The sequence below is a fragment of the Pristiophorus japonicus genome, chromosome 7, assembly GCF_044704955.1.
Source record: "Pristiophorus japonicus isolate sPriJap1 chromosome 7, sPriJap1.hap1, whole genome shotgun sequence".
Lineage (NCBI taxonomy): Eukaryota > Metazoa > Chordata > Chondrichthyes > Pristiophoridae > Pristiophorus > Pristiophorus japonicus.
Genome location: NC_091983.1, coordinates 233,277,503 through 233,304,379, shown reverse-complemented (window position 1 = coordinate 233,304,379; position 26,877 = coordinate 233,277,503). Strand labels below are relative to the sequence as shown.

The 26,877-nt window shown below is 56.5% G+C and overlaps 1 protein-coding gene across 1 annotated transcript in view; it reads left to right on the top strand.

Annotated features, from left to right (window-relative positions):
- Nucleotides 1–3,336: 3,336 nt before the first annotated feature.
- Nucleotides 3,337–26,877, top strand: part of LOC139266696 (heme-binding protein 2-like) — a 44,057-nt gene continuing 20,516 nt past the window's right edge. Inside the window, exons 1-3 of the mRNA XM_070884286.1 lie at nt 3,337–3,468; nt 4,423–4,552; nt 5,524–5,698. Coding sequence (XP_070740387.1) covers nt 3,337–3,468; nt 4,423–4,552; nt 5,524–5,698 — 437 coding nt within the window. The remainder of the gene's footprint in view (nt 3,469–4,422; nt 4,553–5,523; nt 5,699–26,877) is intronic.

Here is a 26,877-nt window from a genome sequence, read left to right as displayed (position 1 = left end):
CTGTGCAGACATGCGGCTGTGCGGCCACGGGGCTTACAGGGAACATTAGTGAGCATTCTTCTTGAACCGCTGCAGTCCGGTGGTGAAGGTATGTCCACATTGTTGTTAGGTAGGAAGTTGCAGGATCTTGACCCAGTGACGATGAAGAACAGTGAGATATGTCTTGGTGAGGAACTTGGAGGTGCTGGTGTTCACGTGCACCTGCTGCTCTTTTCCTTCTCGGTGGTGGAGGTCGTGGGTTTGGGAGGAGCTGCCGAAGAAATCCTAGGGACTTGTTGCAGTGCCCCCTGCATGTGGGAATATGCCGGTGTTACCGTGTTCAAGGTTCGGTAATCGATCGTGAGCCGCCAGCTCCCATCTGCTTTTTTAACTGACAAAATTGGTGAATTATTTGCAAAAATGTCCTGCCGTATAATGCCCTGCTGTAGCAATGTGTCCAGTGTGGTTTGTAGCGCTAACTGACTCTCAGCTGGAATGGGGCACTGTTTTACTTTAACATGGGCCGGCCCGTTAACCACCTCCTCCTGTATTGAGTGCCCACAATTGTGCTTGTGAGTAGCAAACACGGCCCGATACTGAGTTAACAGAGCTTGTGTGTTCGGGTCTGTGTGTGTGTGTAGTTATCTCGTATGTCTCAGGCTCCTCAATCACAGAAATAGTCGGGACCCCTCTGCCATGAGAATTTTGGTCTCCTAAACTGAGGAAGTTCTTGCTACTGAGGGACTGCAGTGAAGGATCATCAAACTGATTCCCAGGATGGCAGGACTGGCATATCAAGAAAGACTGGATCAACTGGGCTTGTATTCACTGGAGTTTAGAAGAATGAGAGAGGATCTCATAGAAACGTTAAAATTCTGACGGGGTTAGACAGGTTAGATGCAGGAAAAATGTTCCCAATGTTGGGGAAGTCCAGAACCAGGGGCCACAGTCTAAGGATAAGGGGTAAGCCATTTACGACCGACATGAGGAGAAACTTCTTCACCCAGAGAGTAGTGAACCTGTGGAATTCTCTACCACAGGAAGTTGTTGAGGCTAATTCACTAAATATGTTCAAAAAGGAGTTAGATGTAGTCCTTACTACTAGGGGGATCAAGGGGTATGGCGAGAAAGCAAGAATGGGGTACTGAAGTTGCACGTTCAGCCATGAACTCATTGAATGGCGGTGCAGGCTCGAAGGGCCGAATGGCCTACTCCTGCACCTATTTTCTATGCTTCTAATGTTCCCAATGTTGGAGAAATCCAGAACCAGGGGACACAGTCTAAGGATAAGGGGTAAGTCATTTAGGACTGAAATGAGGAGAAACTTCTTCACTCAGAGAGTTGTTAACCTGTGGAATTCCCTACCGCTGAGAGTATTGATGCCAGTTCATTGGATATATTCAAGAGGAAGTTAGATATGGCCATTATGGCTAAAGGGATCAAGGGGTATGGAGAGAAAGCAGGAAAGGGGTACTGAGGTGAATGATCAGCTATGATCTTATTGAATGGTGGTGCAGGCTCAAAGGACCGAATGGCCTACTCCTGCTATTTTCTATGTTTATATGTTTCTATGTTTTCTTTTCTGAACCATAGTAGATCATAATCCACAATTATACCACCCTTATCGAGTAAATCAGTAAAGACCCCATGAACCTTCCCATCACTGACTTTAAGCTAAATAGCCTTTCGCTCCTTGGACTTGTTCTATCTCCCACTTTAAATATAGGAATCACATTAGTTGTGTGCCAGTCCTCTGGCACTATTCCCTTTTATACATTTATCAATATATAATAGTGCCTCTGCTTTCTCTCCCTTTGCTTGTTTTAATATTCACAGATACAATCCATCTGGACCAGGGGTTTATACTCCCAAAGTTTGATTAGTTTATCAATCATCTCCCCTCCTTCTGTCTTAAATATCTTTGTATCTTTTTTGATCCATTCTTCTAATTTCATGTCCACATTGTTAGTCTCCCTGGTAAATACTTTACACTAACTTCCTTGGTATTTTAATCAATTCCTCTGTTTATAAAGCCAAGGATCCTGTATGCTTTTTTAACATTCTTAAAAACTTGTCTTCCACCTTCGAAGATTTCCATTCATAAAACTCCAGGGCCCAGAAATTTGAGTCCGCCACGAGAGTTGCCTTAGTAATGGGGTGGCTCGGGTTAACGGCCACTGAAAATGGTCATGGCGGTCAGAGAGAAAGATTCGTGCTGGGGATGAAAGATTTTTAGCCCAGCACTAACTCACTGTGTAACACCCTCCTGGTGGAGTTAGTGCAGGCATTTGAGGCAAAGTTGGTGTCCAGAAGCGGCGTTCCATCTTCCAACCATCTCTGGAAGCAAGGCAATAAATTCACTAGGAATTGTCGGATATTAAAAGGCCAATGTCTTCTGAACTGATCAAAATAAAAATGAAGGAAGAAAATGCAGTTTTCAGCCCTGACTGCCTTTAAAAAAAAATTAGCATTAAAAATAAATCCCAAATGGAAGTATTTAGCTCCTAAAGCTGAATTCCCTTCCACACCTCAAAAAATGGGAAAAGTGCTTCAGCACGAATACAAATGGGTGAGCAAGCCAGGGAAGGGCACCCAGGGTCTCGCACGCAGCACTCCAGCTTTGTACAGGGGGCCAACACTGCAGGAGAGGTCCTCCGCCCACAGGGGCCAGGAGGCCCTCCAGAAAGAACGATGTGGAACCACATCACCGAGGCCGTCACTGCCAGCAGTGTCGCCCCCACCACCTGGCTCCAGTGCCCAAAGAAGCTTCATGGCCTCAGACCAGGGGTCAAAGTCAGTGACTCCATCTTCAAAAGCCATTTCCTACCAACTGATTCACCAGCCTCACACACTGCTCAATGCACGACTCCGGCCATGCTGATCACTCACCTGCAGCAATCTGCACCAATCACAAGGCACATCTCCCATTCCTAGCCTCACCTCACCATCTGGGAAGAGACAGTGCAGGCCATTCTTGGTAGCAGCATGGCTAAGCCATTGGCCAGCTCCTGGGAAATCAATCATCCATTCCCGTAGATCCCAAACAGAGAGGGTTGGCAACCCGAAGGGTGTGAGCTGGAATAATTGCAAAATGGTTGCCCCAAATGTTCAGACTTCCCGGGAACCGACTCTCAGAGAGTTAATATTTCTAAATCCATCACATGGATGGAACAGAGTAACATTTCCATAATCAGTCAGCGACGGTATTTCTTCAACACAACGCTCCTACCTGCAGCTAAACTGTATTCAAAACCGTCTTCATAAAACACTATAAAAAGATGTGAACTCGCTGCTCAAACACCAGAAGGGACTGAGAGTCATTCAGTGCGTTCGACAGTGATCGGAGCGGACACCAAGATGCTGAGACTCTGCTTAACTGTGTCTGTCCTCTTCGGACGTCAGATCGCTGCAAAGGAACAAGATCAAGATTTGTACGATTTCTGTGGTGACTATGGCTGCCCTCAGCCCATAGAAGTGATTCAGTTCAACGTGAGTATAGTTAGCAGTTCACTGCGTTCTATGTTTGTACCTGTGGGAATGGTTTATGGCCCGTTTTTTAGTCCATAACGAGCGATGCGCCGACAGCACGTGTCCCAACCGAGAGGCCTGAGGTCGACCCGAAATTGGTCCTCGGGCCACATTAACATTTTATGGGTTTCTGTAACCCCCTGCTGTGTCTCCACGGGCAGCTTGTTCATTTTACTAAGAAGAATATCGGGCCACTTGTCTCTCCAGCAGCGGCTGTAAGCTAAACCCTGGGAGTGGGGGGTTGGTGTGGCCACAGAGAGGGGGCATTGGGGCGATGGCAGGGACTGTGGAGTCGGGGAGCACTCCTGCTTCTCCTGGCTCCACTCAATCCAAGTCGGTTTCTGAAAGGAAGCTTGTAACAAGCATAAGGCACCTACTTTACATATGTAAGAGACCCAACGCATTTTTTGGGCAGCCCCCCAGGATGCTGGCGAAGCCATATCAATATTGTGACGCCTTTAATGCAGGCACAGATTGGGCCTGAGGCTTTGCACTCTGAAATTATGCCTTTTTGTCCCAGTCTTCTTCACAGAAATGCGGACCAATTTCTAACCCAGTGGAATTTCCCTGTATATATAAAGTGGGAAAAGACTCACAGGGAAACACGGTACCTGGACAATGGGTCATTAGCACTGATTCAGTGTGGGAGGCTTTTAATAATGTTCTCCATGTTTGCTTATTGAAAACCCATAAGGACCAAGGCCCATAGTGCAGGACATCACCAAGGGTGAAAGAGTGAGAGAGACAGGAAGCTGAGGCCAAGAGCCCATCATAAAATCCTAACTCTCTTTCTAGCCCAGTCCATCCAGGACATGAATACTGCTGCCACACCTGGGCACCTCGGACAGTCCTCTCAACACAGATTTGTTTCAGTAACTGTACAGTTGTGCCATGTGTTAATATCTTTTCTCTTAGAATTATGACGAGATGGAATATTTACCCGTTCAATGGATTGAAATAGAGGTTAATGGAATGGATATCAAGAGTGCACTCGCGACTGGCCTGGACAAACTACAGAATTATTCATGGTTTTTGAATGCTGCAGGTACATGAGATATTCCTTCAATGTAACAATAGAATATAAAACAACCCTTCGCTGTTTGAAATGTTTTCTTTGAAACTTCCTGTATAGAGAGACACACTGACCAAATAATGCCACCATTTTCAATCCCAAGGGTTGTGCTAGGATTGTGCCCATTGTGCCCTCCATAACTGACCCAGCCTCAGTTTGTGAGATCATTGACATGTTGCTGGTGGGCAGAAGTGCCACATGGGCTACTTCTTTGGTGCTTGCAGGCCATGTGTGCCCAGAATCTGACGAGGCTGCCCACACATGGGGGTTTGGGATACCAAGCTCATGTTCCGACTCCAGCCATGGCCCTTGAATTGTCTCTGGATAATAAAGGTTCTTTGCCAGACCTGAACCAGAGTCCACATACACCCTTGTGGAAGCCCATACTCTTCATTTCTCTCAGCTCACTGGCTGCTACTGGAATGCCGGGTCCTGACTGAGGCTCAGTTCTGTTTAGAGAAGGTTAAGAGCAGATTTGATAAAGATGTTCAAAATCATGAATGGTTTTGATAGAACAAATAAGGAGAAACAGTTTTCAGTGGCAGAAGGGTCGGTAACCAGAGGAGGCAGATTTCAGGTGATTGGCAACAGAACCAGAGGCGACACGAGGAAACATTGTGTTGTACAGAGAGTTGTTGCCTGAAAGCAGAGTGAAAGCAGATTCAATAGTAATATTCAAAAGAAAATTGGATAAATAGCTGAAGGGAAAAAATGCAGGGCTGTGGTTACGAACATGGGAGTGGATTAGTTAGAAAGCTCTACAAAGAGCGAGCCACTTTCTGTGCTGTACCATTCTATCATTCTGTGATTCAGTGTATCACATGAGTGTCTTCCACACCCCAGCACTGTCCCCCTGCCCCAACCTGTAACTTCAGACTCACCATGAGCAATGCCGCAGGTGACCTTCCAGTAGAATGCTGTAACAGTGTTTTCTCTGTCTGCAGATACAATTGTTCCTGTCTCTGCACCTTGGGGACTTCAGGGATACTTGGTAAATGGCACAATACAACAGAAATTCGGGGTATTTGTTGTACTAGTTCCTGAACTCACCAGCCCACCTGAACCAACGGATCCAACCATTAAAATAGGAATGTCACATATCGGCTGGTTCTATGTCAGGTGAGTTTAGTTGGTGATATATTGTGATTGATATTTCTTTACATCAGATACTTAGCCAACATTATTTAACCTGTAGCAAGCCTGTGATTAATGGGCTGGTCCAGTCAGGTGGGTCGTTGGCCAACATTAATCGTGTAATAAGTTGGTTCGTGTCTCATAACCTTCAGTTCCTTCCTCTGAGGACACGGCTAGACCTCCACACTCACATCACTCAGGTTCATATCGAGCACTGGACATAGCCGAGCCACAATTCCTCGGGACGCGATCCCAGGATGTGAATTCTACACTTTGTAACTAAAGTAGTTGGGCTTTTCTCTGCTGGAATGTCCCAAGAGCATAGACTTCCCTATTGTAACAATAATGGGGCTGGCTCCTGTTTTCAGACATTCTCACACACACCACATTCTGGGGGTTATTTTGACCAAAGGGTGAAAACAGGCGCTAAATGGCTGCAGTGCTAATAAGACTAACCTATTTGAAAGTCTGGATTTAGCACACAATTTGGGTCCTAATTGCTGAATGCCAAAATTTGAACTTGCTGGAGATGGTACAACACAAACCTGCAGGTTTAACACTCAAGTGCTGATTAGACACCATTTTCATGGAGCAGTATATGTGGCCTTCTCGCACCCACTTCCACTGAAGGTGTGGAGTGCTCTGGCTGGTACACAGCGGCACATTGCAGGATGGCTCAGGGACCGAGGGAGAGGGTGCACAGGTTCTCGGATGTGGTACTGGAGACTGGGGTGGAGGAGTTCCAGAGGAGGAGGGACATCTTGTACCCTCAGGGGGGGAAGGACATCACCTCGCCCTCCTGTCCATCTCTTCTACAGCATCTGGTGCTGCTCTGCCAGGCCTCATGTCCTCCTCCCATTCCTCGTCCAACCCAAGAGGTGCCCTCGCAGATGACGATGACCAAGCACTCCCTTTCTCCTGGTGACTCCCATAAGGTGTCCAATAAGGTGGAGTAGCTCAGCACTTACTCATTTTAGGTGAAGTCCTCAGAAAAATTATGGAATAAATGTTACTCAAGTGTTGGTGAGGTCTTGACAAAGTATCCCAGAAAGTCTGCTGATGTGCCTCAAAAGTTCTCTTCACAACTGCAGCAGCAATGAATTTTTGATGAGGTAACCAGGAGAGTCGATGAGGGTAGTGCATTTGATGTAGTGCATATCAATTATAGCAAGGCTTTTGATAATGTGCCACATGGCAGACTGGTCAGGAAAGTGAAAGCACATGGGATCCAGGGCAAAGTGGCAAGTTGTATCCAAAATTGGCTGAGAGGCAGGAAGCAAAATGTAATGGTTGATGGGTGTTTTTGTGACTGGAAGGCTGTTTCCAGTGGGGTTCCGCAGGGCTCAGTACCAGGTCTCATGCTTTTTGTGATTATATAACAATGATTTACACATGAATGTAGGGGGTACGATTAAGAAGTTTGCAAATTATACTAAAATTGGCTGTGTGGTTGATAATGAAGAAGAAATCTGTAGACTAAACGGTGGAACAGTGGAGGACTTTTAAGGAGCTCTTTCATAGAGCTCAACAAAAATATATTCCAGTGAAAAAGAAGGGTGGTAAGAGAAGATATAACCAGCCGTGGATAAACAAGGAAATAAAGGAGAGTATTAAATTAAAATCCAATGCATATAAGGTGGCCAAGATTAGTGGGAAACTAAAAGATTGGGAACATTTTAAACGACAGCAAAGAATGAATAATAAAGCAATAAAGAAAGGAAAGACAGATTACGAAAGTAAACTTCCGCAAAACATAAAAACAGGTAGTAAAAGCTTTTACCGATATATAAAACGGAAAAAAGTGACTGAAGTAAATGTTGGTCCCTTAGAAGATGAGAAGGGGGATTTAATAATGGGAAATGTGGAAATGGCTGAGACCTGAAACAATTATTTTGCTTCGGTCTTCACAGTGGAAGACACAAAAACCATGCCAAAAATTGCTGGTCACGGGAATGTGGGAAAGGAGGACCTTGAGACAATCACTATCACTAGGGGGTGGTGCTGGACAGGCTAATGGGACTCAAGGTAGACAAGTCCCCTGGTCCTGATGAAATGCATCCCAGGGTATTAAAAGAGATGGCGGAAGTTATAACAGTTGCATTTGTTATAATCTACCAAAATTCTCTGGAGTCTGGGGAGGTACCAGCGGATTGGAAAGCAGCTAATGTAACGCCTCTGTTTAAAAAAGGGGGAAGACAAAAGGCAGGTAACTATAGGCCAGTTAGTTTAACATCTGTAGGGGGGAAATGCTTGAAGCTATCATTAAGGAAGAAATAGCGGGACATCTGGATAGGAATAGTGCAATCAAGCAGACGCAACATGGATTCATGAAGGGGAAATCATGTTCAACTAATTTACTGGAATTCTTTGAGGATATAACGAGCATGGTGGATAGAGGTGTACCGATGGATGTGGTGTAGTTAGATTTCCAAAAGGCATTCGATAAGGTGCCACACAAAAGTTTACTGCAGAAGATAAAGGTACGCGGAGTCAGAGGAAATGTATTAGCATGGATCGAGAATTGGCTGGCTAACAGAAAGCAGAGAGTTGGGATAAATGGGTCCTTTTCGGGTTGGAAATCGGTGGTTAGTGGTGTGCCACAGGGATCGGTGCTGGGACCACAACTGTTTACAATATACATAGATGACCTGGAAGAGGGGACAGAGTGTCGTGTAACAAAATTTGCAGCTGACACAAAGATTAGTGGGAAAGCGGGTTGTGTAGAAGACACAGAGAGGTTGCAAAGAGATTTAGATCGGTTAAGTGAATGGGCTAAGGTTTGGCAGAGGGAATACAATGTCGGAAAATGTGAGGTCATCCACCTTGGGAAAAAAACAGTAAAAGGCAATATTATTTGAATGGGGAGAAATTACAACATGCTGCGGTGCAGAGGGACCTGGGGGTCCTTGTGCATGAAACTCTTTTGAGTTTACCTGCAAAACATAAAAACATTAAACGGTGCCACCCGACCTGGGTGACACTCCAGACATTTACAAGGCCCTTTTTTTTCCCCCCCCTTTTTTTTTGTTTTTTTTTGTGTTTTTCTTTTTTGGTTTTTTTTTTTGGGCACTAAATTCACAATTTTCCCCAGTGCCCCCTATAAAAGGGAAGGGGGACACTAAAAGCACCGGCAATTAAAACAAATTAAACTTAAAAAACGTAAAATCAAATTAAAATTTGGTTGCCGGGCGTGATGATGCACTCCAGTCCCTCCGGTGCCCACCTCTCGCGGAAGGCCGCGAGCGTACCGGTGGACACCGCGTGCTCCATCTCCAAGGACACCCTGGACCGGATGTAAGAGCGGAAGAGAGGCAGGCAGTCAGGTTGAACGCCCCCCTCGACCGCCCGCTGCCTGGACCGGCTGATGGCACCCTTGGCCGTGCCCAGGAGCAGTCCTACGAGGAGGCCTTCGGACCTACCCGCTCCCCTCCGCACAGGGTGCCCAAAGATCAGGAGAGTGGGACTGAAGTGCAGCCAGAATTTCAGGAGCAGCCCCTTCAAATAGTGGAACAGGGGCTGCAACCTTGTGCACTCAATAAAAACATGGAACACGGACTCCTCCAGACCGCAGAAATTGCAGGCGGCCTGGGAGTCCGTGAACCGGCTTAAAAATTTGTTGCACGGCACTGCTCCGTGCACCACCCTCCAGGCCAAGTCCCCGATGAATAGTGGGAGGACCCCTGCGTAGAGTGCCCTCCATCGGGGACCCCCGCCTCCTCCGGACGGCAAGATGGTACGCCATGGCGTGTCCGGACGGCCGGCGAGGATGGCAAAGTTGAGGGTGTGCAGGAGCAGCCCGTACAGGAAACCCCTCCGCGCGGAACTGAAAGGCACGGAGGGGATTTCCCCGAGGCGGCTCAAGTTGTGAGGCGCCGGCCCCCGAGGGAGGTTCCGGGGTTTGGCGCCGATGAGGAATTCCGTCCGGACGGGGGTCAGTTCGGACGGGATCTCCCCACGTGCTTGAGCCTACTCGATGCACCTAACGGAGTCAGGGCCCAGAGCTGTTTTTAGCGACTCGATGGCATCGGCCGCGTGGCGGACGTTGGCAGAATTTAGGCGCCGCGCCAGCGTGTCTGGCGCCATCCAGCCCGCACCTCCGCCATCGAGCAGGTCCCTGACCCTGGTCACCTCACCAGCCACAGCCCTCTCTTCCGACCGCCACATAAAGCCTCGGCCGTGGAGGTACGGATTCCCGAGCAGCGGTTCCTGCAGGACGGCCGCCACTCCAGCCGGCGGAGAGCTGCGCTTGGTGGAGACTTTGTTCCAGACCCTGATGAGTTCCCTGTAAAAGACAGGCAGCTCCCGGAGGGCGGTCCTGGCACCCCCCAAGTTCACAAACAGGAGCTGCATGTCATAATTGAGGTCGAGCTGCTGGCGGAAGAAATACCTCGCCAGAGCGCACCACCTAGGAGGGGGCTCGACGTAAAGGTATCTCTGCAGGGTCTGAAGACGGAAAGTCGCGAGCTGGGCGCTGACGCACACCAACGACTGACCGCCCTCCTCAAGCGGGAGACTCAAGACCGCAGCAGAGACCCAGTGCTTCCTGTTGTTCCAGAAGAAGTCCACCAGCTTCTTCTGTATCTTGGTGACAAACGCAGGGGGAGGGGTCAAAGTGACCAGCCGGTACCACAACATTGCGGCCACCAGCTGGTTTATGACTAGCGCTCGACCCCTGTAGGACAGCACTCGGAGCAGTCCTGTCCAGCGCCCTAGGCGAGCGGCGACCTTGGCCTCCAGCTCCTGCCAGTTCGCCGGCCAGGCTCCCTCGTCGGGGCTAAGGTAGACTCCCAGATAGAGGAGATGGGTCGTGCTCCAGGCAAAAGGCCTGAGCTCCTCCGGCAGGGAGTCCACCCGCCACTGACCCACCAGGAGTCCGGAACATTTCTCCCAGTTGATCCTGGCGGAGGACGCGGCCGAGTAAATCTCCTGGCACTCACGCATCCTCCGCAGGTCAGCGGGATCCTCTATCACGAGGAGCACGTCATCGGCGTAAGCCGAGAGGACGACCTCCACGCCCGGCCCTTGCAGAGCCAGTCCCGTCAACCTCGTCCGCAAGAGGCGCAGGAAAGGCTCCACGCAAACGGCGTATAACTGGCCGGACATGGGGCATCCCTGGCGCACCCCTCTCCTAAAGCGAAGGGGCGCCGTCAAGGACCCGTTAACCTTAATCAGACACTCCGCGGCGGCGTACAAAAGTCGGATCCGGGCGACGAAATGCGTCCCGAACCCGAAAGCGCGCAGAGTTCCGAGCAGATAGTCGTGATCCACCCTGTCGAACGCCTTCTCTTGGTCGAGGGATAGGAAGGCGACCGACAGACCAGCCTCCTGGGAACAATGGATGAGGTCCCGGACCAGATGGATGTTATCGTGCATTGTCCGGCCCGGGACCGTGTATGACTGGTCGGGGTGGATCATGTGGTCCAGCACGGCACCAAGGCGAGCAGACATCGCCCTGGCGAAGATTTTGTAGTCCGTGCTGAGGAGGGAGACCGGGCGCCAGTTCTTAAGGAGGCGGAGATCGCCCTTCTTAGGCAGCAGGACGATGACTGCCCTGCGCCAAGAGAGGGGCATCTCCCCGGTCGCCAGACTTTCCCCCAGGACCCGCGCGTAGTCGCTCCCCAGGACGTCCCAGAACGCCCTGTGGAACTCCACGGTCAGCCCGTCCAGCCCCGGGGATTTTCCCCTCGAGAGCCGGGCGAGGGCACCGGTCAGCTCCGCCAGGCTTAGCGGAGCTTCCAGATTTTCGGCGCCCTCCGGGCCGACCTTCGGCAGGTCCTCCCACAAAACTCTACGCGCTTCCTCGCTGGACGGATCCGGAGAGAACAGAGCCCCGTAATATTCACGGACCCTGTTGTTGACGCCCTCCGGATCCGAGACGAGAGAGCCGTCGTCGGCCAGCAGCGTCAAGAGCTGCTTACGGACACTCTGCCTTTTTTCCAGCGAGTAGAAGAAGGGGGAGCCGCGGTCCAGATCCCGCAGGAACCGGATCCGCGACCTCACGAACGCGCCTCGGGACCCGACGAGCTGCAGGTCCTTCAGCGCGGCCTTCTTCGCTTCGTACACCGTCCGCAGGGCCGGGTCCTGGACGACTTGACCGAGACGGGCTTCCAGGTCGAGCACCTCTTTTTCTAGGCGCCCGACTCTGGCCGCCCGCCTCTTGGTCGACCCCCTCGCGTACTCTTGACAGAAGACGCGGACGTGAGCCTTGCCCACGTCCCACCATAGCCTCAAGGAGGGGAAGCCCCCCTGCTTCCTTCTCCAGTCGGACCAGAATCGACGGAACGAGTCCTGGAACCGCACGTCCTCCAGCAGCCGGTTGTTAAAGTGCCAGTACGCGGACCCCGTCCTCGCGCGGAGCGAAGCGAGCTCCGCCCACACCAGGTGGTGGTCCGAACACGGCACCGGCCGCATGGAGGCCGCCGGGACGCAGGAAACGTACGCCCGAGACACGTAAAGGCGGTCGACTCTAGACCATCCAACTCCAGGCCTCACCCAAGTAAAGGCGCTGGAGTCGGGGTGGAGATTTCACCAGACGTCCACCAAGTCGAAGGACCCGACCAGGTCCCTCAACTTCTCCATCGCCGTCATGCACTGCGGGGCACCGGAGCGGTCCCTCGCCTCGAGGGTGCAGTTAAAATCCCCCCCGAGGACAATGCAGTCGCCGACGTCGACGGAGCCAAGAAGAGCGGACACCTCTTCAAAGAAGCGCGTCTGCTGCGGGCCGGGATGAGGGGCGTACACGTTCACGAGATGGAGCGGCACGTCCCCCAGGCGAACCGTTACGTGCAGCAAGCGGCCTGGCACGGGCTCCTCGACCCCCAAGATCTCCGGCTGAAAATGCGGGCCCAGCAAGATGGCCACCCCACTAGAAATGGCGGTGAGGTGGCTCATGCGGACCTCTCCTTGCCATTCCAGGAGCCACGTGGCCTCGTCTCCCGGAACGGTGTGGGTTTCTTGCAGGAAGCACACCGCATATTTCCCCTCCCGCAGGAGCGAAAAATTGTCAAATCTACGGCGTGCCCCTCTGCCGCCGTTGATGTTGAGGCTGGCTATGGTTATCTTCATGGCAAAAGCATAGTGCAACCTCTACCTTAACCTATTGTGGGGGAGGGAGCGGAGTCTTTTGTTGAACTCCGCTCCCTCCGCAGCCCAGCGAGGAGTCCCTCGAGCTCGCGCAGCTCAAGGTGCTGCTCCTTTGTCAAGGGCCCGCCCGCGGCCAAGGTTTTAACGGCGGCGCGGACGGACCCCTTGATCAGCTCCGGCTCGGACCATTTTTCCAGGGCCAGTCGGGCTTGGTTGCGGCGACCCCGGCTCTGGGCCAAAAAGTCCCGGAGTTCCTTTGCAGGAATGAGGAGGGCCTCAGCGGCGGCCGCGAGCAGATCCACCGCCTCACTGGCGGTGGTCTCTAGGTCTTCATCCGCGTCCCCCACCGAGTCCCCGTCCTCCTCCGGGAGGTGGCCGCCAGCAGCCGGCCCATCGACCGCACAAGGTACGGCAAATGAACCGGACGCTCCAACCGGCCCTGGCACTGCCCCGATCCCACCCCCAGGATCGTCGGCAGAGGAGTCCCCACTGGGCTCTTTTAAAAATGGTGCTGGGTCGGGAAATGACAGCGGAAGGGGTTCCCCCTCCGCCCCAGGAACCGGAGAACAAGGAGAGACCCGGCCATAGGAGATCCCCAGGCTCCCCAAGTGCTCCAGCTCCAAAGTAAGAGGCGAGGGTGGGTGTTCCTCCCCCTCCCCGCTGCCACCCCCCGGCCCAGCATCTATAGTTTCATTAAAAACAGTAAATTGTGTTTCTGCCGGGTCGAGCGTCTCCCGGGGGAAGTTGGGTATTGGCTGGGCGGGCTCAGGTTCGGCCTTTTCGGCCTCGCCCGCCTCAGTCCCCGGGACGCAGTGCCCGGCGGCTACGCATTCCTCCGCGGTCCCCACGCCCCCCACGACAGGCAGATCTTCCACTCCATCCCCAGGAGGCAGCGGCTGGGCAGCCTCGACTACCTCACCCTCCCCGGGGACAGACTCTTCGCGCCTGCAGCGCAATTTGGGAGCGCTGGTGGGGGACGCGGGACACGCGGCGGGCACCGACTCCTCCGCGGAGGGATGTTGTTCCCCCTCCGCCTCATCGGAGCCGCGCCTCCTTTTGTTCCTGGGGGTGCGTGGAGGCAGGGAGACCCCCATGTCTGCCGAGGCCTCCCGCTCCGTCCCCCCCTTTTCCTTTCCTTTCCCGCGCCCGGGCCCCTCTGTGGTGTTATTCAAGGGCTCGGGCACGGGCTCGGGGCACCACGCGCTCGCCGGTGACTGGGTTGGGCTGAGCGCGGTGGTCAAATTATCTGGCGCACCGAGGGGACCCGCCTCTAGATGTTTTGCCTTCTTCCGCGCCTTCTTTCCGGTCGGACGCTCTCCCTCCCCCCCGCCGGAGGCCCTGAAAACAAAGGCCTCCGACGATGCCCGCGCACCCATGGCTCCCGGCACGCGGACGCAACTTGGGGGAGGGGTGGCGGCGGCGCCAGCCTTGGCCGCCTTCGGTGGTTTGGCGGCCTTGGAGGCGGGGCAGTTCTTACGAACATGCCCCACCTCCCTGCAGGCATGGCACCGCACGCCGTCCGACGTCCAGAAGACGCGGTAGGCAGTCCCCTCGTGCACCACATTAAAATTCCCCTCCGTCGTGTACTCCCGCGCCAGCCGGACAAAGAGCTGGCGGCGGAAGGAGAACACGTGGCGCAGGCTGTTCTCCCTGAGGCCGAGCGGTATGGGGTTGATCCCCGACCTTACCTCCCCCAGTTGGTGTAGGTGAGGGAGGAGGAGCTCAGCGGAAACAAAGGGCGGGACGTTTGACACGATGACCCTCTGCGCGGTGGCCTCGAGAGGGTCCACCGGCAGGAACGTCCCGCCCACCGTGAGCCCCTTTTCAAGGGCCAGGGACACCGCCCGCTCCGACCCCAGGAAGAACACGGCCTTCCCAGACATCTTGGAGGCTGCGACAATGGCCGAGGGGCCGACTACCCCAGCCATCGCCCGCACGCACTCTTCGATGCTCATTGTGGGGTGAGTGTAGCTCTTGACCCCGTGTTTCTTCGTAATGAGTCTGAATGGTGGCAGGGCAGCGGGTGGCGCAGGAGGTGCCGTGGAAGCGGTTGCCACCTGCGCATATGTCTTCGCTGGCCCTGCCACCGGCGTGGATGGGGTCGCCATCACGGGGTCCCTTTAAGGGCTACACCCACCCCAAAGTCACAGGCCTTAATGGTCTTTAATGGCCTCGTATATTTAACTGAGCAGAGGAGCCCTTAACGAGGCACCTCTCCCCTCGTTGACAATTGGGGAGAGGCCTTGCTCCCTCTGCTCAGTTGTCTTAATTGGGTTTTGTTTTTTAAAATTAGGAAGAAAAGGGGCCTCAGAGAGAGAGGGGAGAAACAGAGGGTAACGGAGAAAGAGAGAGGGGGGTGGGAAGGGGGGGGGGCTGCGAGGGCAGGTCTCCCCTCGCAGCTGTGGGTGGGTGCACTCCCCAGATGGCAAAAACACAAACACAGTCTTTGGGATGGTCTTCAGGTGGGGGGAGAAGACGTCTTCACCTGGGGTAGCTGGAGCCACCAGGCACACACTCCTAAACGATCTTTAATAGGGAGATTAATGACAATCTTCAGCCTGGTAGCTCCAGCTATCCCAGGCTAGGCAAATGTGGGGGGTGGGGGGGGTTCCAATTGTGGGGGGGGCCTAGTTGTAAGCAAGGCCCCCACACACACTACCACACACACACACACCCCCCGCGATGTTCCGGCCCTCAGTGGTCTTCTTTCCTCCCCCCACCGATACAACAAAGTCTGTTTGGGGAAATGCACCCACACCCACCTGTAGAATGTTGAGTCTCCCTCCTTCCACACTGGATGTTGTTTGTCTTTTCCCCCTCTCTCCAACTCTTTGCAGAATGGTAAAGTTGTTGCAAAGTTTTCTTTTCTCCTCCTCTCCCTCTGGGTTAAAGTTGTGGTGAAGCCCCTTCCTTCCTTCTCTTCCTGGGCTGGTCTCAGGGCTCTCCAGGCAGGAGCTCAAGTTGCTAGCTGCTCTCCTCACTGCTCACAGCTCCAACTGAGCAGGACACGCCTCTACTGCTCCACGATTGGTCCCTTGTGCATGAAACTCTTTTGAGTTTACCTGCAAAACATAAAGACATTAAACGGTGCCACCCGACCTGGGTGACACTCCAGACATTTACAAGGCCCTTTTTTTCCCCCCTTTTTTGTTTTTTTTGTGTTTTTTCTTTTTTTTTTTGTTTTTTTTTTTGGGCACTAAAATCACAATTTTTCCCCAGTGCCCCCTATAAAAGGGAAGGGGACACTAAAAGCACCGGCAATTAAAACAAATTAACTTTAAAACGTAAAATCAAATTAAAATTTGGTTGCCGGGCGTGATGATGCACTCCAGTCCCTCCGGTGCCCACCTCTCGCGGAAGGCCGCGAGCGTACCGGTGGACACCGCGTGCTCCATCTCCAAGGACACCCTGGACCGGATGTAAGAGCGGAAGAGAGGCAGGCAGTCAGGTTGAACGACCCCCTCGACCGCCCGCTGCCTGGACCGGCTGATGGCACCCTTGGCCGTGCCCAGGAGCAGTCCTACGAGGAGGCCTTCGGACCTACCCGCTCCCCTCCGCACAGGGTGCCCAAAGATCAGGAGAGTGGGACTGAAGTGCAGCCAGAATTTCAGGAGCAGCCCCTTCAAATAGTGGAACAGGGGCTGCAACCTCGTGCATTCAATAAAAACATGGAACACGGACTCCTCCAGACCGCAGAAATTGCAGGTGGCCTGGGAGTCCGTGAACCGGCTTAAAAATTTGTTGCACGGCACTGCTCCGTGCACCACCCTCCAGGCCAAGTCCCCGATGAATAGTGGGAGGACCCCTGCGTAGAGTGCCCTCCATCGGGGACCCCCGCCTCCTCCGGACGGCAAGATGGTACGCCATGGCGTGTCCGGACGGCCGGCGAGGATGGCAAAGTTGAGGGTGTGCAGGAGCAGCCTGTACAGGAAACCCCTCTGCGCGGAACTGAAAGGCACGGAGGGGATTTCCCGGAGGCGGCTCAAGTTGTGAGGCGCCGGCCCCCGAGGGAGGTTCCGGGGTTTGGCGCCGATGAGGAATTCCGTCCGGACGGGGGTCAGTTCGGACGGGATCTCCCCACGTGCTTGAGCCTCCTCGATGCACCTAACGGAGTCAGGGCCCAGAGCTGTTTTTAGCGACTCGATGGCATCGGCCGCGTGGCGGATGTTGGCAGAGTTTAGGCGCCGCGCCAGCGTGTCTGGCGCCATCCAGCCCGCTCCTCCGCCATCGAGCAGGTCCCTGACCCTGGTCACCTCACCAGCCACAGCCCTCTCTTCCGACCGCCACATGAAGCCTCGGCCGTGGAGGTACGGATTCCCGAGCAGCGGCTCCTGCAGGACGGCCGCCACTCCAGCCGGCGGAGAGCTGCGCTTGGTGGAGACTTTGTTCCAGACCCTGATGAGTTCCCTGTAAAAGACAGGCAGCTCCCGGAGGGCGGTCCTGGCACCCCCCAAGTTCACAAACAGGAGCTGCGTGTCATAATTGAGGTCGAGCTGCTGGCGGAAGAAATACCTCGCCAGAGCGCACCACCTAGGAGGGGGCTCGACGTAAAGGTATCTCTGCAGGGTCTGAAGACGGAAAGTCGCGAGCTGGGCGCTGACGCACACCAACGACTGACCGCCCTCCTCAAGCGGGAGACTCAAGACCGCGGCAGAGACCCAGTGCTTCCTGTTGTTCCAGAAGAAGTCCACCAGCTTCTTCTGTATCTTGGCGACAAACGCAGGGGGAGGGGTCAAAGTGACCAGCCGGTACCACAGCATTGCGGCCACCAGCTGGTTTATGACTAGCGCTCGACCCCTGTAGGACAGCACTCGGAGCAGTCCTGTCCAGCGCCCTAGGCGAGCGGCGACCTTGGCCTCCAGCTCCTGCCAGTTCGCCGGCCAGGCTCCCTCGTCGGGGCTAAGGTAGACTCCCAGATAGAGGAGATGGGTCGTGCTCCAGGCAAAAGGCCTGAGCTCCTCCGGCAGGGAGTTCACCCGCCACTGACCCACCAGGAGTCCGGAACATTTCTCCCAGTTGATCCTGGCGGAGGACGCGGCCGAGTAAATCTCCTGGCACTCTCGCATCCTCCGCAGGTCAGCGGGATCCTCTATCGCGAGGAGCACGTCATCGGCGTAAGCCGAGAGGACGACCTCCACGCCCGGCCCTTGCAGAGCCAGTCCCGTCAACCTCGTCCGCAAGAGGCGCAGGAAAGGCTCCACGCAAACGGCGTATAACTGGCCGGACATGGGGCATCCCTGGCGCACCCCTCTCCTAAAGCGAAGGGGCGCCGTCAAGGACCCGTTAACCTTAATCAGACACTCCGCGGCGGCGTACAAAAGTCGGATCCGGGCGACGAAATGCGTCCCGAACCCGAAAGCGCGCAGAGTTCCGAGCAGATAGTCGTGATCCACCCTGTCGAACGCCTTCTCTTGGTCGAGGGATAGGAAGGCGACCGACAGACCAGCCTCCTGGGAACAATGGATGAGGTCCCGGACCAGATGGATGTTATCGTGGATTGTCCGGCCCGGGACCGTGTATGACTGGTCGGGGTGGATCATGTGGTCCAGCACGGCACCAAGGCGAGCAGACATCGCCCTGGCGAAGATTTTGTAGTCCGTGCTGAGGAGGGAGACCGGGCGCCAGTTCTTAAGGAGGCGGAGATCGCCCTTCTTAGGCAGCAGGACGATGACTGCCCTGCGCCAAGAGAGGGGCATCTCCCCGGTCGCCAGACTTTCCCCCAGGACCCGCGCGTAGTCGCTCCCCAGGACGTCCCAGAACGCCCTGTGGAACTCCACGGTCAGCCCGTCCAGCCCCGGGGATTTTCCCCTCGAGAGCCGGGCGAGGGCACCGGTCAGCTCCGCCAGGCTTAGCGGAGCTTCCAGATTTTCGGCGCCCTCCGGGCCGACCTTCGGCAGGTCCTCCCACAAAACTCTACGCGCTTCCTCGCTGGACGGATCCGGAGAGAACAGAGCCCCGTAATATTCACGGACCCTGTTGTTGACGCCCTCCGGATCCGAGACGAGAGAGCCGTCGTCGGCCAGCAGCGTCAAGAGCTGCTTACGGACACTCTGCCTTTTTTCCAGCGAGTAGAAGAAGGGGGAGCCGCGGTCCAGATCCCGCAGGAACCGGATCCGCGACCTCACGAACGCGCCTCGGGACCCGACGAGCTGCAGGTCCTTCAGCGCGGCCTTCTTCGCTTCGTACACCGTCCGCAGGGCCGGGTCCTGGACGACTTGACCGAGACGGGCTTCCAGGTCGAGCACCTCTTTTTCTAGGCGCCCGACTCTGGCCGCCCGCCTCTTGGTCGACCCCCTCGCGTACTCTTGACAGAAGAAGCGGACGTGAGCCTTGCCCACGTCCCACCATAGCCTCAAGGAGGGGAAGCCCCCCTGCTTCCTTCTCCAGTCGGACCAGAATCGACGGAACGAGTCCTGGAACCGCACGTCCTCCAGCAGCCGGTTGTTAAAGTGCCAGTACGCGGACCCCGTCCTCGCGCGGAGCGAAGCGAGCTCCGCCCACACCAGGTGGTGGTCCGAACACGGCACCGGCCGCATGGAGGCCGCCGGGACGCAGGAAACGTACGCCCGAGACACGTAAAGGCGGTCGACTCTAGACCATCCAACTCCAGGCCTCACCCAAGTAAAGGCGCTGGAGTCGGGGTGGAGATTTCGCCAGACGTCCACCAAGTCGAAGGACCCGACCAGGTCCCTCAACTTCTCCATCGCCGTCATGCACTGCGGGGCACCGGAGCGGTCCCTCGCCTCGAGGGTGCAGTTAAAATCCCCCCCGAGGACAATGCAGTCGCCGACGTCGACGGAGCCAAGAAGAGCGGACACCTCTTCAAAGAAGCGCGTTTGCTGCGGGCCGGGATGAGGGGCGTACACGTTCACGAGATGGAGCGGCACATCCCCCAGGCGAACCGTTACGTGCAGCAAGCGGCCTGGCACGGGCTCCTCGACCCCCAAGATCTCCGGCTGAAAATGCGGGCCCAGCAAGATGGCCACCCCACTAGAAATGGCGGTGAGGTGGCTCATGCGGACCTCTCCTTGCCATTCCAGGAGCCACGTGGCTTCGTCTCCCGGAACGGTGTGGGTTTCTTGCAGGAAGCACACCGCATATTTCCCCTCCCGCAGGAGCGAAAAATTGTCAAATCTACGGCGTGCCCCTCTGCCGCCGTTGATGTTGAGGCTGGCTATGGTTATCTTCATGGCAAAAGCATAGTGCAACCTCTACCTTAACCTATTGTGGGGGAGGGAGCGGAGTCTTTTGTTGAACTCCGCTCCCTCCGCAGCCCAGCGAGGAGTCCCTCGAGCTCGCGCAGCTCAAGGTGCTGCTCCTTTGTCAAGGGCCCGCCCGCGGCCAAGGTTTTAACGGCGGCGCGGACGGACCCCTTGATCAGCTCCGGCTCGGACCATTTTTCCAGGGCCAGTCGGGCTTGGTCGCGGCGACCCCGGCTCTGGGCCAAAAAGTCCCGGAGTTCCTTTGCAGGAATGAGGAGGGCCTCAGCAGCGGCCGCGAGCAGATCCACCGCCTCACTGGCGGTGGTCTCTAGGTCTTCACCCGCGTCCCCCACCGAGTCCCTGTCCTCCTCCGGGAGGTGGCCGCCAGCAGCCAGCCCATCGACCGCACAAGGTACGGCAAATGGACCGGCCGCTCCAACCGGCCCTGGCACTGCCCCGATCCCACCCCCAGGATCGTCGGCAGAGGAGTCCCCACTGGGCTCTTTTAAAAATGGTGCTGGGTCGGGAAATGACAGCGGAAGGGGTTCCCCCTCCGCCCCAGGAACCGGAGAACAAGGAGAGACCCGGCCATAGGAGATCCCCAGGCTCCCCAAGTGCTCCAGCTCCAAAGTAAGAGGCGAGGGTGGGTGTTCCTCCCCCTCCCCGCTGCCACCCCCCGGCCCAGCATCTACAGTTTCATTAAAATCAGTTTGTGTTTCCGCCGGGTCGAGCGACTCCCGGGGGAAGTTGGGTATTGGCTGGGCGGGCTCAGGTTCGGCCTTTTCGGCCTCGCCCGCCTCAGTCCCCGGGACGCCCGGCCCGGCGGCTACGCATTCCTCCGCGGTCCCCACGCCCCCCACGACAGGCAGATCTTCCATGCCATCCCCAGGAGGCAGCGGCTGGGCAGCCTCGACTGCCTCACCCTCCCCGGGGACAGACTCTTCGCGCCTGCAGCGCAATTTGGGAGCGCTGGTGGGGGACGCGGGACACGCGGCGGGCACCGACTCCTCCGCGGAGGGATGTTGTTCCCCCTCCGCCTCATCGGAGCCGCGCCTCCTTTTGTTCCTGGGGGCGCGCGGAGGCAGGGAGACCCCCATGTCTGCCGAGGCCTCCCGCTCCGCCCCCCCCTTTTTCTTTTCTTGCCCGCGCCTGGACCCCTCTGTGGTGTTATTCAAGGGCCCGGGCACGGGCTCGGGGCACCCCGCGCTCGCCGGTGACTGGGTTGGGCTGAGCGCGGTGGTCAAACTTTCCGGCGCACCGAGGGGACCCGCCTCTAGATGTTTCTCCTTCTTCCGCGCCTTCTTTCCGCTCGGACGCTCTCCCTCCCCCCCGCCGGAGGCCCTGAAAACAAAGGCCTCCGACGATGCCCGCGCACCCATGGCTCCCGGCACGCGGACGCAGCTAGGGGGAGGGGTGGCGGCGGCGCCAGCCTTGGCCGCCTTCGGTGGTTTGGCGGCCTTGGAGGCGGGGCAGTTCTTGCGAACGTGCCCCACCTCCTTGCAGGCATGGCACCGCACGCCGTCCGACGTCCAGAAGACGCGGTAGGCAGTCCCCTCATGCACCACATTAAATGATCCCTCCGTCGTCTCCTCCCGCACCAGCCGGACAAAGAGCTGGCGGCGGAAGGAGAACACGTGGCGCAGGCTGTTCTCCCTGAGGCCGAGCGGTATGGGGTTGATCCCTGACCTTACCTCCCCCAATTGTTGTAGGTGAGGGAGGAGGAGCTCAGCGGAAACAAAGGGCGGGACGTTTGACACGATGACCCTCTGCGCGGTGGCCTCGAGAGGATCCACCGGCAGGAACGTCCCGCCCACCGTGAGCCCCTTTTCAAGGGCCAGGGACACCGCCCGCTCCGACCCCAGGAAGAACACGGCCTTCCCAGACATCTTGGAGGCTGCGACAATGGCCGAGGGGCCGACTACCCCAGCCATCGCCCGCACGCACTCCTCGATGCTCATTGTGGTGTGAGTGTAGCTCTTGACCCCGTGTTTCCTGGTTATAAGTGTAAAAGGTGGCAGGGCAGCGGGTGGCGCAGGAGGTGCCGTGGATGTGGACACCGCCTGCGCATACGTCCTTGCTGGCCCTGCCACCGGCGTGGATGGGGTCGCCATCACGGGGTCCCTTTAAGGGCTACACCCACCCCAAAGTCACAGGCCTTAATGGTCTTAATTAGGCCTCGTATATAAACTGAGCAGAGGAGCCCTTAACGAGGCACCTCTCCCCTAGTTGGTAATTTGGGAGGGGCCTTGCTCCCTCTGCTCAGTTGTCTTAAATGTTTTTTTTTTATTAATTTGGAAGAAAGAGGCCTCAGAGAGAGAGGGGAGAAACAGAGTAGCAGAGAAAGAGAGAGGGGGGTGGGAAGGGGGGGGGGGGGACTGCGAGGGCAGGTCACCCCTCGCAGCTGTGGGTGGGTGCACTCCCCAGATGGCAAAAACACACAAAAAACACAGTCTTTGGGATGGTCTTCAGGTGAGGGGAGAAGACGTCTTCACCTGGGATAGCTAGAGCCACCAGGCACACACTCTTAACGATGTTAATTGGGTGATTAAAGAATCTTCAGCCTGGTAGCTCCAGCTATCCCAGGCTAGGCAAATGTGGGGTTGTGGGGGGGGGTTCCAATTGTGGGGGGGGGCCTAGTTGTAAGCACGGCCCCCACGCACACTACCACACACACACACACACCCCCCGCGATGTTCCGGCCCTCAGTGGTCTTCTTTCCTCCCCCCACCGATACAACAAAGTCTTTTTGGGAAATGCACCCACACCCACCTGTAGAAAGTGCAGAGTCTCCCTCCTTCCACACTGGATGTTGTTGGTTTTTCCCCCTCTCTCCAACTCCTTGCAGAATGGTAAAAAGTTGAAATGTTTCTGTTCTCCTCCTCTCCCTCTGGATAAAAGTTGGTGTTGAAGCCCCTTCCTTCCTTCTGTTCCTGGGCTGGTCTCAGGGCTCTCCAGGCAGGAGCTCAAGTTGCTAGCAGCTCCACTCACTGCTCACAGCTCCAACTGAGCAGGACACGCCTCTACTGCTTCACGATTGGTCCCTTGTGCATGAAACTCTTTTGAGTTTATCTGTGAAAACATAAAACATTAAACGGTGCCACCCGACCTGGGTGACACTCCAGACATTTACAAGGCCCATTTTTTTCCCCCTTTTTTTGTGTTTTTTTTTTGTGTTTTTTCTTTTTTTTTTTTGTTTTTTTTTGGGCACTAAAATAACAATTTTTCCCCAGTGCCCCCTATAAAAGGGAAGGGGACACTAAAAGCACCGGCAATTAAAACAAATTAACTTTAAAACGTAAAATCAAATTAAAATTTGGTTGCCGGGCGTGATGATGCACTCCAGTCCCTCCGGTGCCCACCTCTCGCGGAAGGCCGCGAGCGTACCGGTGGACACCGCGTGCTCCATCTCCAAGGACACCCTGGACCGGATGTAAGAGCGGAAGAGAGGCAGGCAGTCAGGTTGAACGACCCCCTCGACCGCCCGCTGCCTGGACCGGCTGATGGCACCCTTGGCCGTGCCCAGGAGCAGTCCTACGAGGAGGCCTTCGGACCTACCCGCTCCCCTCCGCACAGGGTGCCCAAAGATCAGGAGAGTGGGACTGAAGTGCAGCCAGAATTTCAGGAGCAGCCCCTTCAAATAATGGAACAGGGGCTGCAACCTTGTGCACTCAATAAAAACATGGAACACGGACTCCTCCAGACCGCAGAAATTGCAGGCGGCCTGGGAGTCCGTGAACCGGCTTAAAAATTTGTTGCACGGCACTGCTCCGTGCACCACCCTCCAGGCCAAGTCCCCGATGAATAGTGGGAGGACCCCCGCGTAGAGTGCCCTCCATCGGGGACCCCCACCTCCTCCGGACGGCAAGATGGTACGCCATGGCGTGTCCGGACGGCCGGCGAGGATGGCAAAGTTGAGGGTGTGCATGAGCAGCCCGTACAGGAAACCCCTCCGCGCGGAACTGAAAGGCACGGAGGGGATTTCCCCGAGGCGGCTCAAGTTGTGAGGCGCCGGCCCCCGAGGGAGGTTCCGGGGTTTGGCGCCGATGAGGAATTCCGTCCGGACGGGGGTCAGTTCGGACGGGATCTCCCCACGTGCTTGAGCCTCCTCGATGCACCTAACGGAGTCAGGGCCCAGAGCTGTTTTTAGCGACTCGATGGCATCGGCCGCGTGGCGGACGTTGGCCGAATTTAGGCGCCGCGCCAGCGTGACTGGCGCCATCCAGCCCGCTCCTCCGCCATCGAGCAGGTCCCTGACCCTGGTCACCTCACCAGCCACAGCCCTCTCTTCCGACCGCCACATAAAACCTCGGCCGTGGAGGTACGGATTCCCGAGCAGCGGCTCCTGCAGGACGGCCGCCACTCCAGCCGGTGGAGAGCTGCGCTTGGTGGAGACTTTGTTCCAGACCCTGATGAGTTCCCTGTAAAAGACAGGCAGCTCCCGGAGGGCGGTCCTGGCACCCCCCAAGTTCACAAACAGGAGCTGCGTGTCATAATTGAGGTCGAGCTGCTGGCGGAAGAAATACCTCGCCAGAGCACACCACCTAGGAGGGGGCTCGACGTAAAGGTATCTCTGCAGGGTCTGAAGACGGAAAGTCGCGAGCTGGGCGCTGACGCACACCAACGACTGACCGCCCTCCTCAAGCGGGAGAGTCAAGACCGCGGCAGAGACCCAGTGCTTCCTGTTGTTCCAGAAGAAGTCCACCAGCTTCTTCTGTATCTTGGCGACAAACGCAGGGGGAGGGGTCAAAGTGACCAGCCGGTACCACAGCATTGCGGCCACCAGCTGGTTTATAACTAGCGCTCGACCCCTGTAGGACAGCACTCGGAGCAGTCCTGTCCAGCGCCCTAGGCGAGCGGCGACCTTGGCCTCCAGCTCCTGCCAGTTCGCCGGCCAGGCTCCCTCGTCGGGGCTAAGGTAGACTCCCAGATAGAGGAGATGGGCCGTGCTCCAGGCAAAAGGCCTGAGCTCCTCCGGCAGGGAGTCCACCCGCCACTGACCCACCAGGAGTCCGGAACATTTCTCCCAGTTGATCCTGGCGGAGGACGCGGCCGAGTAAATCTCCTGGCACTCACGCATCCTCCGCAGGTCAGCGGGATCCTCTACCGCGAGGAGCACGTCATCGGCGTAAGCCGAGAGGACGACCTCCATGCCCGGCCCTTGCAGAGCCAGTCCCGTCAACCTCGTCCGCAAGAGGCGCAGGAAAGGCTCCACGCAAACGGCGTATAACTGGCCGGACATGGGGCATCCCTGGCGCACCCCTCTCCTAAAGCGAAGGGGCGCCGTCAAGGACCCGTTAACCTTAATCAGACACTCCGCGGCGGCGTACAAAAGTCGGATCCGGGCGACGAAATGCGTCCCGAACCCGAAAGCGCGCAGAGTTCCGAGCAGATAGTCGTGATCCACCCTGTCGAACGCCTTCTCTTGGTCGAGGGATAGGAAGGCGACCGACAGACCAGCCTCCTGGGAGCAATGGATGAGGTCCCGGACCAGATGGATGTTGTCGTGGATCGTCCGGCCGGGGACCGTGTATGACTGGTCGGGGTGGATCATGTGGTCCAGCACGGCACCAAGGCGAGCAGACATCGCCCTGGCGAAGATTTTGTAGTCCGTGCTGAGGAGGGAGACTGGGCGCCAGTTCTTAAGGAGGCGGAGATCGCCCTTCTTAGGCAGCAGGACGATGACTGCCCTGCGCCAAGAGAGGGGCATCTCCCCGGTCGCCAGACTTTCCCCCAGGACCCGCGCGTAGTCGCTCCCCAGGACGTCCCAGAACGCCCTGTGGAACTCCACGGTCAGCCCGTCCAGCCCCGGGGATTTTCCCCTCGAGAGCCGGGCGAGGGCACCGGTCAGCTCCGCCAGGCTTAGCGGAGCTTCCAGATTTTCGGCGCCCTCCGGGCCGACCTTCGGCAGGTCCTCCCACAAAACTCTACGCGCTTCCTCGCTGGACGGATCCGGAGAGAACAGAGCCCCGTAATATTCACGGACCCTGTTGTTGACGCCCTCCGGATCCGAGACGAGAGAGCCGTCGTCGGCCAGCAGCGTCAAGAGCTGCTTACGGACGCTCTGCCTTTTTTCCAGCGAGTAGAAGAAGGGGGAGCCGCGGTCCAGATCCCGCAGGAACCGGATCCGCGACCTCACGAACGCGCCTCGGGACCCGACGAGCTGCAGGTCCTTCAGCGCGGCCTTCTTCGCTTCGTACACCGTCCGCAGGGCCGGGTCCTGGACGACTTGACCGAGACGGGCTTCCAGGTCGAGCACCTCTTTTTCTAGGCGCCCGACTCTGGCCGCCCGCCTCTTGGTCGACCCCCTCGCGTACTCTTGACAGAAGACGCGGACGTGAGCCTTGCCCACGTCCCACCATAGCCTCAAGGAGGGGAAGCCCCCCTGCTTCCTTCTCCAGTCGGACCAGAATCGACGGAACGAGTCCTGGAACCGCACGTCCTCCAGCAGCCGGTTGTTAAAGTGCCAGTACGCGGACCCCGTCCTCGCGCGGAGCGAAGCGAGCTCCGCCCACACCAGGTGGTGGTCCGAACACGGCACCGGCCGCATGGAGGCCGCCGGGACGCAGGAAACGTACGCCCGAGACACGTAAAGGCGGTCGACTCTAGACCATCCAACTCCAGGCCTCACCCAAGTAAAGGCGCTGGAGTCGGGGTGGAGATTTCGCCAGACGTCCACCAAGTCGAAGGACCCGACCAGGTCCCTCAACTTCTCCATCGCCGTCATGCACTGCGGGGCACCGGAGCGGTCCCTCGCCTCGAGGGTGCAGTTAAAATCCCCCCCGAGGACAATGCAGTCGCCGACGTCGACGGAGCCAAGAAGAGCGGACACCTCTTCAAAGAAGCGCGTTTGCTGCGGGCCGGGATGAGGGGCGTACACGT